This window comes from Nilaparvata lugens, chromosome 14, assembly GCF_014356525.2.
Source record: "Nilaparvata lugens isolate BPH chromosome 14, ASM1435652v1, whole genome shotgun sequence".
Classification (NCBI taxonomy): Eukaryota; Metazoa; Arthropoda; class Insecta; order Hemiptera; family Delphacidae; genus Nilaparvata; species Nilaparvata lugens.
In genome coordinates, this window is record NC_052517.1 from 20,272,841 (window position 1) to 20,287,597 (window position 14,757).

Here is a 14,757-nt window from a genome sequence, read left to right on the forward strand (position 1 = left end):
TGAAGGTTGAAGGTTGCTTTGAATAGTGTTCCTTTCCTTCTTCTTTTTATTCAACTACTTATATGTTTTTTCATGTTGGTTGATCTATCTATATATATAAAAGCGAAATGGCACTCACTCACTCGCATAACTAAAAATCTACCGGACCAAAAACGTTCAAATTTGGTAGGTATGTTCAGTTGGCCTTCTAGAGGCGCACTAAGAAATCTTTTGGCAATATTTTAACTCTAAGGGTTATTTTTAAGGGTTTAAAGTTCGTCTTTTAGCATGTATGTGTTCTCCTTATTCTCTAATTTATAATTGAAAAATGTCCATACCATATGTTAATATAGAACTATAATCTAGAGAGAGTATTTCTTCGAAACAGTTGTTAAGTGGAAACTAAATTAATAATTTTGTCAGTTTGGCATTAAGTTGAGTTGACTTTGTTAGGTTGGCACCAAGTTGAAGATTTAAATGCATTTATCGCGGAAAAATTGATTGGGCACTGCTTCTTCTATCCTGGGAATATTATATTACTAGCCGTCAGGCTCGCTTCGCTCGCCATATCCGTTTAGCCAGACGTTTAGTCTGGACCCCCGACTGGATTGTTCTAACATATGATAAAAATGATCAAATGAAAAATGCAGGCGAGCAAAGCGAACCTGCTGATCTCATTCTTGGACGATCCAGTCGGGGGTCCAGGGGGCGGAGCCCCCTGCCTAGACGGATATGGCGAGCGAAGCGAGCCTGACGGCTAGTACTATAATAAAGGAAAGAACTGGCTTATACACATGCGGGATAGGACAGTTAGTTATGTTTGACGCATCATCACGTCTCAACTACTCAACTGATTAACTTGAAACTTTGCATAAAGTTTCTTAATTAACCGAGGATGGTTATGGGCCTATTTTCAATTCTTCAAGATTTCATTACGCCAAGATTTCAGTTTGTAAAGTTTTAAAATAGACCTTTGCAGAACACGGGTCTAGAATTAAGTGACTAGCAACTAGTCAATAATTTTATTTCAAAATGGATTTTCATAATAATTAAGATGAAATAGTTTGTTAATTAATTTTTAATTTACATTGTTAAAAGACGATCTGGCAACAGATCAAAGTGAGAAAGAGATTCCAGCTGAACGAATAAGATAATACAGCTGACTGGAATCCCAGCATTTCCTTCAAAATTACTTACAATACTAGAAATTATTGTTATCTTTCATTCATTGATCTAATCTAATCTTATCTCGTTTTTTTTTTTCATAAGGGCAAAGTTAAAATATAAAGCAAAAGGGTCTTGACACGATATTAGAAATGAATAAACTCTATAGTGAAGTCCCCGTTATAATGGCAATATTTGATTAATATTGGTGTTGCTATCCTTGTCTATCATCCCACAAAGCAGATAGCGAATGTATCAAACCATAGTGTTGTGTATCAAGTTGAGATGATACTGTATCATGTTGTGGTTGTTCTATAGTGAGGGCACGTTATAATGGCAGTATTTGATTGACATTGGTGTTGCTATCCTTGTCTATCATCCCACAAAGCAGATAGCGAATGTATCAAACCATAGTGTTGTGTATCAAGTTGAGATGATACTGTATCGTATTGTGCTGATACTGTATCATGTTGTGGTTGTTCTATAGTGAGGTCCACGTTATAATGGTAGTATTTAATTAATATTGTTGTTGCTATCCTTGTCAATCATTCGACAAGTAGATAGCGCTATCCTATTCTAGAGGAGAAATAAGAAGAGGGGTTCATTAATGACAGGGTGATTTGCAATACATGACAGGACATGTTGTAAATGCCAAAGCCTGTGATTAGGCAAATAATAGAAGTTTCTTCTTCTACCTAATTGCTTCTATTAAAAATTATTGTGACAGGATAAATGGTTGCACGGTTCTGAAATTTATTTGACGGATTTCAAGGACATTAGACGATGATGAAGTAGAGAAGAGAAAAGGAAAGATATGTAGGAATAAGATGAAGCGTTAAGATGGGATTTCTTTATTTGATGCAGTGTATGTGCTGGTTTAGGCAAGACAAGACACGATCAGACACGTTTAGTCACAATACTTCACATAGCTGCTTGTGACGCAACACACACTGATTAGTCATTGCAATTAGACATGTCTTCATAAGCAACTATGTCAAGTATTGTGACTGAACGTGTCTGATCATGTCTTGACTAACCGGTGTGCGCCTAGCCTTATACTCTTTAGTGAGGTCCACATTATAACGGCAGTATATGATTAACATTGGTGTTGCTATCCTTGTCTATCATTCGACAAAGCAGATAGCGCTATCCTCTACCACCTCCGCACTGTTCCCACATCATACTACAACAATGTAGAAATGTAATTATTTGACAAAATTTTCAATCTCAATTATAAAAGTGTAATAATAAATCATTGAGAAATATATTGTCTTGACTAATAAAATACTAGTAGTTCTGTGAACAGTATTCTCACAGTACTCTCGCAGTATTCTCATCCACAAGTACCTGATTGAAACTACAGACCTTATGGAAATACAGCAATAGACTGGCTTCTCCACACATCTGTGTAATCACTTGTCAACTGATTTATGATGAATAATTGTATAGTCTGATTTTAATCTAATATTGGCGTATGAAGGAGGCTCCTTTTTCCTTTTATATTATCCTTCACATGCCAAATTTTCAAAAACCTTGTATATAAGTCGACGCGCAATTAAAAAAGGAACATACCTGTCAAATTTCATGAAAATCTATTACCGCGTTTCGCCGTAAATGCGCAACATTCAAACATTTAAACATTAAGAGAAATGCCAAACCGTCGACTTGAATCTTAGACCTCAATTCGCTCGGTCAATAATTGATTATCTCAAAGAAGGATGAACAGTTGATATTACATCAGATAAAATCTTGTGTGGCGCACTCACACAACTTTCCTTACCGTTATGAAAATTGATCACCTGACGCTAGTGTTCCCGCGCATCTCAAGTCTACTATTCAAAGATTTGAGCCAGCTGGTGACAGGGCAATAACGCTGGAGACACACATGAGGTCTGCTATCTCTTCATAGTGAATGATTTAATAGAATCAACAATAATTTGCAATTGAATAATCACATTTTCTCGAATTTGAAGCTAATTTTAGGTGAAAATGTTACTGAACATTAATTGTAGAGATTTTCATGCTCAATCTTTTCCATTTGGAATATTTTGTTTAAATTGTATCTGAAGCTTGATAATTTGGAATCTAAAATCAAACTTTGCTTAGATGGGGCGGAGCTCCTGGAATTTTTACACATATGAGACTTGTGGCAGTTGATAGAGCTTATCAAATACTATTTTAGGTATAAATTTGATCAAAATCGTTGGAGCCGTTATCGAGAAAATCACGAAAACCCCTGTTTTTGACAACATTTTCGCCATTTTAGCCGCCATCTTGAATTGCATTTGATCGAAATTGTTCGTGTCGGATCCTTATAGTGAAAGGACCTTAAGTTCCAAATTTCAAGTCATTCCGTTAATTGGTAGATGAGATATCGTGCACATACACTCATACACACACACACACACACACACACACACACACACACACACACACACACACACACACACACACACACACACACACACACACATACAGACCAATACCCAAAAACCAGTTTTTTGGACTTAGGGGACCTTGAAACGTATAGAAATTTAGAAATTGGTGTACCTTAATTTTTTTTCGGAAAGCAATACTTTCCTTACCTATGGTAATAGGGCAAGGAAAGTAATACCGGTATCAGGTATTCTCTACAGAAGGCAGAGAATCGGCTACCTACTTAGTTGAGTCACAAATTATGATGAATCATTTTGCAGAACAATAGTCACAGCACACGCCTAGTCATTGTACCGTGAGAGTCACGTATTATATCAATTGACTTTGACAATAATGTCATGACAATCAATAATATTTCACATCCTTAATGATGCACTTTGAACGGCTGGCAAGTATACTATTGTATTGATAGTTAGTTATCTATGAGTAATGGTCTGACAGTTAGTAATGAATATCGCTGTATGTAGGATAATGCTAATATGATGACTGGAGTATATATGGTGAATTGTACAGAGTATGAAGAGTTGGACGTAGCCTTGAAGGAGCGTACAGATTTGAAGGCCGGCCATTGAAGAGTTCTCATTGCTTTCTCTTTCTAAATATATTATAGCTTGAAATATGTATTACTAGTAGGTAACCCGTGCTTCGCAAGGGTCTATTTTAAAACTGCAAAATGAAAACTTGACGTAATAAAAAATTCGAATTTTGAAAATAGGCCATCCTCGGTTAATGAAGAATCTATATGCAAAATTTCAAATTAATCAGTTGAGTATATTTCAGACGTGATGATGCGTCAAACATAATTCCCTATTCCTTACGTGTATAAGCCAGTTCTTTCCTTTATTATAGTATAGAAAACTGAAGAATACATAATACTTGAAAACCTCACAGAATCATATTGATTTTTCCAATACATCAATAAATTTTAGTTCGATTAGGATCCTCCTCAATTTGAATCAGGCAGCCTTTTGTTTTCCCAAGTCAAACAAAATACCTAAAATACTCGTTTCACTGGGAATTCATTCTGATAGTACATTATAACTGAAAAATATAAATTATTACTTATTCTATTGTGATCTATTCATGTTTTTCTTATGAAATTCAATTATAGGCCTACAGCATGAAGACTATGTCCAATTCATTTGTACTGGTGGCAAAATTTTACATTAAAAATAATTATTTGATAAAATCCAAGTTCAATAGTAATGAAAACAAATTCCTTCAAAAAATAATTGATAATAATACGTTTCGAGGGAAAAAATTAAGAACAAAAAAATTGGGAAGTATCGGGGAGATTCGAACCGAGGAACTATTGCTCCGTAAGCAAGCGTTTTAACGCTGCGCTACAAATGGTATTCTTATAACACCATTATAACCTGCTCATAAAAAACACACTTTGGGCTATGGAACTTCATGTAGCCTACGGTTGCATAGATGAATTTGAACATTAATTCTGAAAAATCTAGAAGGAGAATTGAAATTTGGGCTTCCAGGTGCACGAGATTGATATTTTTAGAATCTATGTTCAAAATTTGGAGATCTAAATCATTCCCGTTTTTCCGGTATGCAATCCACAAGTTGACATGTTTTGATGCGAACAAACGAACAAACACAACCCTACTCTCTCTTATTATAAAGATATTATCAATATAATTTATAGAATATTCTATAACTGTTAGTTCTTGTTCAGAATAATAAATAATATTTTGTCTTTCAATAAAATTCATTTTATAACAACTAAATGATACATTTTTATAATTGAGATTAGATATTTTGTTAATCAATTATAAGTCTACATTGTTATAGTATGATGTGGGAACAGTGCGGATGTGGTAGAGGATAGCGCTATCTGCTTTGTGGAAAGATAAACAATGATAGCAACACCAATGTTAATCAAATACTGTCATTATAACGTGGTACCTCACTATAGAACAAGAACAACCACAACATGATACATTATCAACACAATATGATACAGTATCATCTCAACTTGATACACAGCTCTGTAATTTGATACATTCGATATCTGCTTTGTGGAATGATAAACAATGATAGCAACACCAATGTTAATCAAATACTGCCATTATAACGTGGACCTCACTATAGAACAAGAACAACCACAACATGATACATTATCAACTCAATTTGATACAGTATCACCTCCACTTGATACACAGCTCTGTAATTTGATACATTCGCTATCTGCTTTGTGGAATGATAAACAATGATAGCAACACCAATGATAAACAAATACTGCCATTATAACATGGACCTCACTATAGAACAAGAACAACCACAACATGATACAGTATCAACACAATATGATACAGTATCACCTCCACTTGATACACAGCTCTGTAATTTGATACATTCGCTATCTGCTTTGTGGAATGATAGCCAAGGATAGCAACACTAATGTTAATCAAATACTGTAATTATAACATGGACCTCACCTTAGAACAAGAACAACCACAACATGATACAGTATCAACACAATATGATACAGTATCAACACAATATGATACAGTATCACCTCCACTTGATACACAGCTCTGTAATTTGATACATTCGCTATCTGCTTTGTGGAATGATAAACAATGATAGCAACACCAATGTTAATCAAATACTGCCAATATAACGTGGACCTCACTATAGTTGTAATTTGTATTGTAATATTGTATGTTTCAGGTGGCGAAGGAAGAACTGCAGTTCTGCATGAAAGACATGCTGGATTACAAGAAGATAAACGCCGAAATCGAGACGGCAAAACCGACTGGCGATCTGGACAAGGTTTTCCGCAAGTACTGCAGGTGAGTTCGTGGTTCGGAACCCACCTAAATTGCCAGATTTGATCATTTTACATTATTAAATGATACACAAATCCTATTATATTAAGCGAGCAATTTCTGTATATCTGGTTATTTATGTTCAACGGATCTCGAAAACGGCTCTAACGATTTTCACGAAATTTGGAACATAGTAGCATAGAGAAACAATAGCATAAGTAAATATCCCATGGTATAGGGCGTTTATGTTGCAACTTTTACTGTTATCCCAAGCCGATAGTTCACGTAGTTCTTTCCCATGCAGCTTTGTGACGCTGGTAGTCTCTCAAATTGTGCCGTTCATACACTCTCACCCCAACAAAACAGTAAAAATTGACAATAATCGACAGTAATCGGCTTGAGATAACAGTAAAAGTTGCGACATAAATTTCCTATACCATGGGATATCTACCTACGCTGTTTCTCTATGATAGTAGGTTTATGAAATAAAAATTCGATTGCACTAGGTCTCATCCTTGGGAAAACTCGCTGAACGACATTAAAAGGATAATTAATCCTTGGCTGAAACATCTGAGACTTTCGTCGTCTGTGGATAGTAAAAAGTGATTGATTGATTGAGTACTTTATTTATGTAGATTACAATATATACTGTCTTATACACTTATATATAATAGCTTACAATACAGCAAAATTATAGATGAATTTACATGATATAGACTAAGAAAATAATTATTGAACTGTATATGATATGAAAAAGCAATTTGTAATATAATAACTATAGATAATAATTATATTGTTATGCATCTTCATAATTGGCGGAGCTTTGGACATATCAATGTCCATTCTTCGGAAAGAATATTAAAAATATCCTCCCCACTAACTCTCTACCAGAGCGAGAGATTCTGTGGAAAATCAAAATATCGCATCCCCGAAATTCATAAGCTGACTTACAGCCAGCTTTAAAATATAAACAGATCATTTTAGAGATTTTTTTTCTGTCATGGCTTACTCTATCTATAGTAGGCTATGGTTATGTTTATTAATAAATAAAAATAACGAGCGAAGCTCGGTGCCCCGATATTAATGTACTCTTCTTGTGTAGTTGAGAAGTTGATATTGTGGTAATTATTCATATTGAATGAAAAAGACTAAGAAATTGTCAAAAATCGACAGTAATCGGCTTGAGATAACAGTAAAAGTTGCGACATAAATTTCCTATACCATGGGATATCTACCTACGCTGTTTCTCTATGATAGTAGGTTTATGAAATAAAAATTCGATTGCACTAGGTCTCATCCTTGGGAAAACTCGCTGAACGACATTAAAAGGATAATTAATCCTTGGCTGAAACATCTGAGACTTTCGTCGTCTGTGGATAGTAAAAAGTGATTGATTGATTGAGTACTTTATTTATGTAGATTACAATATATACTGTCTTATACACTTATATATAATAGCTTACAATACAGCAAAATTATAGATGAATTTACATGATATAGACTAAGAAAATAATTATTGAACTGTATATGATATGAAAAAGCAATTTGTAATATAATAACTATAGATAATAATTATATTGTTATGCATCTTCATAAATTGGCGGAGCTTTGGACATATCAATGTCCATTCTTCGGAAAGAATATTAAAAATATCCTCCCCACTAACTCTCTACCAGAGCGAGAGATTCTGTGGAAAATCAAAATATCGCATCCCCGAAATTCATAAGCTGACTTACAGCCAGCTTTAAAATATAAACAGATCATTTTAGAGATTTTTTTTCTGTCATGGCTTACTCTATCTATAGTAGGCTATGGTTATGTTTATTAATAAATAAAAATAACGAGCGAAGCTCGGTGCCCCGATATTAATGTATTAATGACTCTTCTTGTGTAGTTGAGAAGTTGATATTGTGGTAATTATTCATATTGAATGAAAAAGACTAAGAAATTGTCAAAAAACCACTGATTTATTGATAATTAGAAAGACCGGTTTCGGTTATTAAACCATTGTCAATCTCTGATAAACTAGTTTAAACCGGTCACCGGTCTTTCCAATTATCAATAAATCAGTGGTTTTTGACAATTTCTTAGTCTTTTTCATTCAATATTAATGACTCAATTCATAATCTATAACATAATAAAGGAATGAATCGGCTCAGACTTGATAAATACAAATATAAATTCAACTTTATTTATTTATACATTGCTACATACAATATAATTCTCAACTATGAATGATTAGGAAAGAAACAACAGGCTTAAAGCCCAAAACTGTAACCAAATTTAGATAGAAATTGTCCAAAAATAGGTTACTAATTATTATTAAACGAAAATCCCAATTTAATGGTGTAATTCACCCCGAAGACTTCTGCTACTGCAAATATTGACAACAGGGTAAACAGCTAGATGGAAATTCGATGAGCGCTACTATTCAAAAATTATTTGTCAGCCAGGGAATTAGGAGGTACTGGGTCCGAATTTCCATCTAAATTCGATGAGCTACTATTCAAAAATTATAATCGAACCCAGCACCTCCTAATTCCCTGGCTGACAAACAATTTTTGAATAGTAGCGCTCATCGAATTTCCATCTAGCTGTTTACCCTGTTGTCAATATTTGCAGTAGCAGAAGTCTTCGGGGTGATTTACAGCATTGAATTGGGATTTTCGTTTAATAATAATGATTAATTCGTTAGCATTTGAATAATTGCAAAATCTCAGTAATTTCCATCTGTAGAAGTAGGTTATGTTAACACTTAATGATTTTTGTCCAAATTTGGGCCCAAAATATATATAAACTAGGAATTTAGAATTTAGAAAAGGTAGATGTATATTGTAATACATAGTTCTCAAGTTATTCAATACTTCATTACAAGAGAATAATTTTATTGTTAGCCAGTTTATTGTTAAGAAATCACGTACAGTGTACAAACTACATGTAACTTTTGTAGAATATCATTCAAAGTTTGATAGTTTTGTATTAAATTATGGTGTTGTGTATCAAGATGAGATGATACAGTATCTTATTGTGGTGATACTGTATCATTTGTGGTAATATGCCATGGTAAAGGACCGTTATGTTGCAAATGTGAGTGTTAACTGAAGCCGATAGTCCTAGTAGTTGTTTTTGGCGAAGCTATGTGACGCTGGTAGTCTCTCATACTGTGCCCTTCTTACACTCTTACACTCCCAACAACACACTAATAATAGACAGTGTATAGGGTGTCTATGTTGCAAATGTGAGTGTTAACTGAAGCCGATAGTCCTAGTAGTTGTTTTTGGTGAAGCTATGTGACGCTGGTAGTCTCTCATACTGTGCCCTTCTTACACTCTTACACTCCCAACAACACACTAATAATAGACAGTGTATAGGGTGTCTATGTTGCAAATGTGAGTGTTAACTGAAGCCGATAGTCCTAGTAGTTGTTTTTGGTGAAGCTATGTGACGCTGGTAGTCTCTCATACTGTGCCCTTCTTACACTCTTACACTCCCAACAACACACTAATAATAGACAGTGTATAGGGTGTCTATGTTGCAAATGTGAGTGTTAACTGAAGCCGATAGTCCTAGTAGTTGTTTTTGGTGAAGCTATGTGACGCTGGTAGTCTCTCATACTGTGCCCTTCTTACACTCTTACACTCCCAACAACACACAAATAATAGACAGTAGTCGACAGTAATCGGAGAACAAATTTGGAATATAAACAACCTATACTATAAATCAAATCATTCTTTATTGTTGCAAAACATTAAAATAATGTTAAAAACGAACGTCATATAAGTTAAAAGAAAGTCAGTTATACAAAAGTCCAGAATTATACAAAAGAAATAAAGACTGTCAAATTCCTAATAGCCTAGCTAATCAAAACAATCTTAAAATATAAGATAACATGTCAACCATGATAACCATGTCATATATTCTTATGCTATGCTTTGGTAGAGAGTTAGTGGGGAGGATAATTTTAATATTGTTTCCGAAGAATGGACATTGATATGTCCAAATCTCCGCCAATTTATGTAGATGCATAACAATATGATTATTATCTATAGTTATTATATTACAAATTGCTTCAACATATCATATACAGTTCAATAATCATTTTCTTAGTCTATATTATGTAAATTCATCTATAATTTTGCTGTATTGTAAGCTATTGTATATAAGTGTATAAGCCAGTATAAATATTGTAATCTACATAAATAAAGTACTCAATCAATCAATCAATCTATTCTCTGTGGTATCACCACACAGAATATCACCACAATATGATGCATTATTAACACAATATGATACAGTATCATCTCAACTTGATACAAAACACCATGATCTGATACAACACTTGCAAACTTTGAATGATATTGCACAAACCGTGGCCTATCTTCTGATGCTATCTTTTCTCTATGTTTTAACTTACCCTGGTGTTTGTGTGTTTTCAGGAGTACTCCGAAGCTGAAGGGCTGCATCAACAATTTCACCACCTCGATTGAACCCTGTCTGGAGGAGAGTGAAAAAGTGTCGAAGCATATCATTATGAATATCACAACGGCCCTCGAACAGTTCATCTGCTACAAGGAAGGAGATAGGATAGCGTGTGAGTGCTCTGTATTTTCACATCTATTTATTGACCGAAGCGAAGCTGAGGTCTTAGTTTCGACTCGATCGGCTTTTGTCTGTTTGTTTGTTTGTTTGTACCGCAGTTAACCTAGCTCCGCAGTGCAGGCTGGTTGCTTGGCTGAATCGGACTAGGCGCTGAGACAGCAAATAATAGCAGCGTTGGTGGGAATGCGAGCGGCCGCAGTAACATCTTCCACCCAGCAATGGTCGGCGTAGTTCCGCCTAGCGGACAGACGAAAGATCAATCCAGTCGGTTATTTGATCCCTCCAGCCAGGCTCAGCCAAGCAGCCGAGACAATAGAACAATGGAGTGGCGGTCTTATTTGCGTTCATCAGCAGTTTTCTTTCTCACGATTATTTTGATTTTTGTGTGTGAATAATAACTCCAGTCACCAGTAAAAAGTTTGATTTTTAATTATTTAAAAACATTGTTGACATTCTGAGCATAGAGAAACAATAGCGTAAGTAGATATCCCATGGTATAGGGAATTTATGTCGCAACTTTTACTGTTATCCCAAGCCGATTACTGTCGATTATTGTCAATTTTTACTGTTTTGTTGGGGTGATAGTGTATGAACGGCACAATTTGAGAGACTACCAGCGTCACACAGCTGCATAGGAAAGAACTATGTGAACTATTAGCTTGGGATAACAGTGAAAGTTGCGACATAAACGCCCTTTACCATGGGATATCTACTTACACTATCATTTCTCTGTGATTCTGAGCCTTTAGGCTAAACTTGGGGTCGCTGAGAACGAATCTGCAATCAGAATTTCTCTATCACGAAAAATAACGAAAAAAATCCAGCTGTTGATCTTCCGGCAACCGTTAACAGTCATCCTGCAATGCGGCCGAAACACTTCCAATCCAGACACCCATCTCGAATGACAACAACGCCAAGCTGTAAGAAACCATCCTGCACTGCGTTGCTAGGTTAAGAAACCATCCTGCACTGCGGCGCTAGGTTAAGAAACCATCCTGCACTGCGGCGCTAGGTTAAGAAACCATCCTGCACTGCGGCGCTAGGTTAAGAAACCATCCTGCACTGCGGCGCTAGGTTAAGAAACCATCCTGCACTGCGGCGCTAGGTTAAGAAACCATCCTGCACTGCGGCGCTAGGTTAAGAAACCATCCTGCACTGCGGCGCTAGGTTAAGAAACCATCCTGAACTGGGTCGCTTGGTTATGAAACCATCCTTCACTGCGGCGCTAGGTTAAGAACCATCCTGCACTGCGGCGCTAGGTTAAGAAACCATCCTGAACTGCGGCGCTAGGTTAAGAAACCATCCTGCACTGCGGCGCTAGGTTAAGAAACCATCCTGCACTGCGGCGCTAGGTTTACAGTTGCAGTTATTGTCCGATTTGGATAACATTTGAAGGGGTTAGAATACAAGGGGTCCAAGTTAAATATTGTTGGTTTCGAGAAAACTGAGTCGAAAGTTGACTTACATTAATTAATTCTTCATTCATGAAATGAATATAGAAATGATATTCACCTATTCCTATAACTATTCAGTATACTTTTACCAAATCAAACGTACAGTTTCATGTCTCAAATTGCTCTCCTTTCTCAATTATCAGGTATAAGAAGTATCACTTGTACCCCTTGTTTACCAAACAAAACTCTATTGTCTAGCTACACATAGATCTATCAAATTTACCAGCAATTGAACAATGATTAATGACCTTATTGCAATATTATCTGATTTGCTAATTGTTTCTTGAGGTATCTTTTGCTTGGTGACATGGCTTAATCAAGGTTAAATTTAATTTGATGGATACGAGCAACCATTGTCCTGTAAACAAGGCATCCAAGTCACTTGGACCCCTTGTTTAATCGAATAAACAGCTGTTTGAAAATGTAGTTTAAAAATTTTACACCAGATGTCAGCACTGATTAGACTTACGCTTATACCTCTTGTATACTAGATTTTTACCACTTTCAGCTATCGATTACTGTAGCTAACTCGAAAAAATGAAAAATGTCACTTGGACCCCTTGTATTCTGACCCCTAATTTGGTATACAAGTGAAGAAGAAGAAGAAGAAGAAAAAAATGCTTTATTGAACAGTATTTTCATACAATGCAATGAAATTTGTAACACACATTTACGGCTTGATACTTTTTGATCGTCAGCCGGAAAGTCGGTAAAATGTTGAAACTAGTGACAATAACAATGAAAATAAATCAATATCAAGCAATAGAGATGACTATAACTTGTAATAATCGAAAACACAACAAAAATCTGAGAAAAAAAAGCATAAAATACCTCGAGAAATAAAACAATAAGAAAAATAATAAATTTCAAATAATGCTAGCACTGAACTTATTCTAACAAATAAAATCTAACTTTTTCTTCATTTTGTTAAACTAAATTCAACAGTTTGTTTGCTCTCAAATAAAACCTCTGGGAGGTAGAGGACTCATGAATTTGACCTATTGTAGATAAATATTTTTCCCCAGAGCATGACAAAAATACCCTACCAGTTGAAATCCTGGACTAGTTCTCGCCTATATCTCCAAGCGTCCCTACAATAAGAAGCTAATCTCTTCCAATCTAGGCCATTCATATAAGACATAATACTTCTCTAGAGAGTACCGCCGCCCCTAACCATTTAATTCTCCATTCCTTCAAACATGGGCATCGCCCAACAAAGTGGAAAACGTTCTCAATTTCTTTTAAATTACACATTGAACAAGTATAGTTCCTATCTGACACCCATGGCTTATAGTTCAAATCGATCAGCTCGCCTCTCGCTTTAAACACCCATCTCATCACCCACAAATCACAATTATTCCTCTTTATGTAATTGCTCTCACCCAGTTGTAGGTTCAATGATCTATACAATGAATGGAAATGGCCTGCTTGTGCGTCCTGTAAGAATTTATCCCTGTGAATTATGCCCAAGCCTGAGAGAATTTTCTTAAATTTATTACTCCAATTAATATTGTCATTATAACTTATCCCTATATCATTACACAATTTTCTCCAATCTTTAAACCAGAAGACTCTCTTTTTTATTACTTCTTCCACTAGAAATCTTGGAAGTCGACCTTCTTTCATTTCCATAACTTTTGTAATATAGTTGTAATGCAACCTGAGACAGTACTCAAAAAGAGGTGACAGTTCTGTCTCAATAAACAACATGTAGTTTGGGGTGTTTATAGGAAGCGAGAACACTTTCTTAATGAAAAATCTCTGAAATTTTTCTACAGTTTCATACTGTCTATAGCCCCATACTTGAGCTCCGTAACACAGAACTGCCCTTGCGCAAGCTTTGAACCATTTACATTTAGCTGTGAAATCTATATTATCACTATTTAAAAGACCTCTCCAAGCCAAATTCACCGCAAGTTTAGCCTTATCTGATTTTTCTTTCAAATGAGCTTCAAAATTCAATGTTGGTGTAAGAACTACCCCCAAATATTTGTATCTATTTACACATTCAATCTGCTCATTTTTAAATGTCCATTTCTCACACCCAGCTAGTTTTCCTCCATTCCTAAAGACCATTATTTTCGACTTATCTAGATTTACTTTTAAATTCCACATTTCACAGTACCTTTCTAAATTATTTATCATGTACTGAAGCCCTACTGGAGAGTCAGAAATCAAAGCTATGTCATCAGCGTACAATAAGACCCGAATCCTCTTACCATTTATCAATAGTCCTCCACCCAGTTCATCATTTAAATCATTTAAAAACAAAGAAAATAGCAAGGGACTCATTAAGCAGCCCTGTCTCAATCCTGATTTAGTTTGAAAACGTTGTGAGA

General features: G+C 35.4%; 1 protein-coding gene across 1 annotated transcript in view; it reads left to right on the forward strand.

Annotated features, from left to right (window-relative positions):
* Nucleotides 1–14,757, forward strand: part of LOC111060374 (27 kDa hemolymph protein) — a 30,721-nt gene that overhangs the window by 6,222 nt on the left and 9,742 nt on the right. Inside the window, exons 3-4 of the mRNA XM_039441029.1 lie at nucleotides 6,268–6,389; nucleotides 10,802–10,956. Of these exons, the coding sequence (XP_039296963.1) occupies nucleotides 6,268–6,389; nucleotides 10,802–10,956 (277 nt within the window). The remainder of the gene's footprint in view (nucleotides 1–6,267; nucleotides 6,390–10,801; nucleotides 10,957–14,757) is intronic.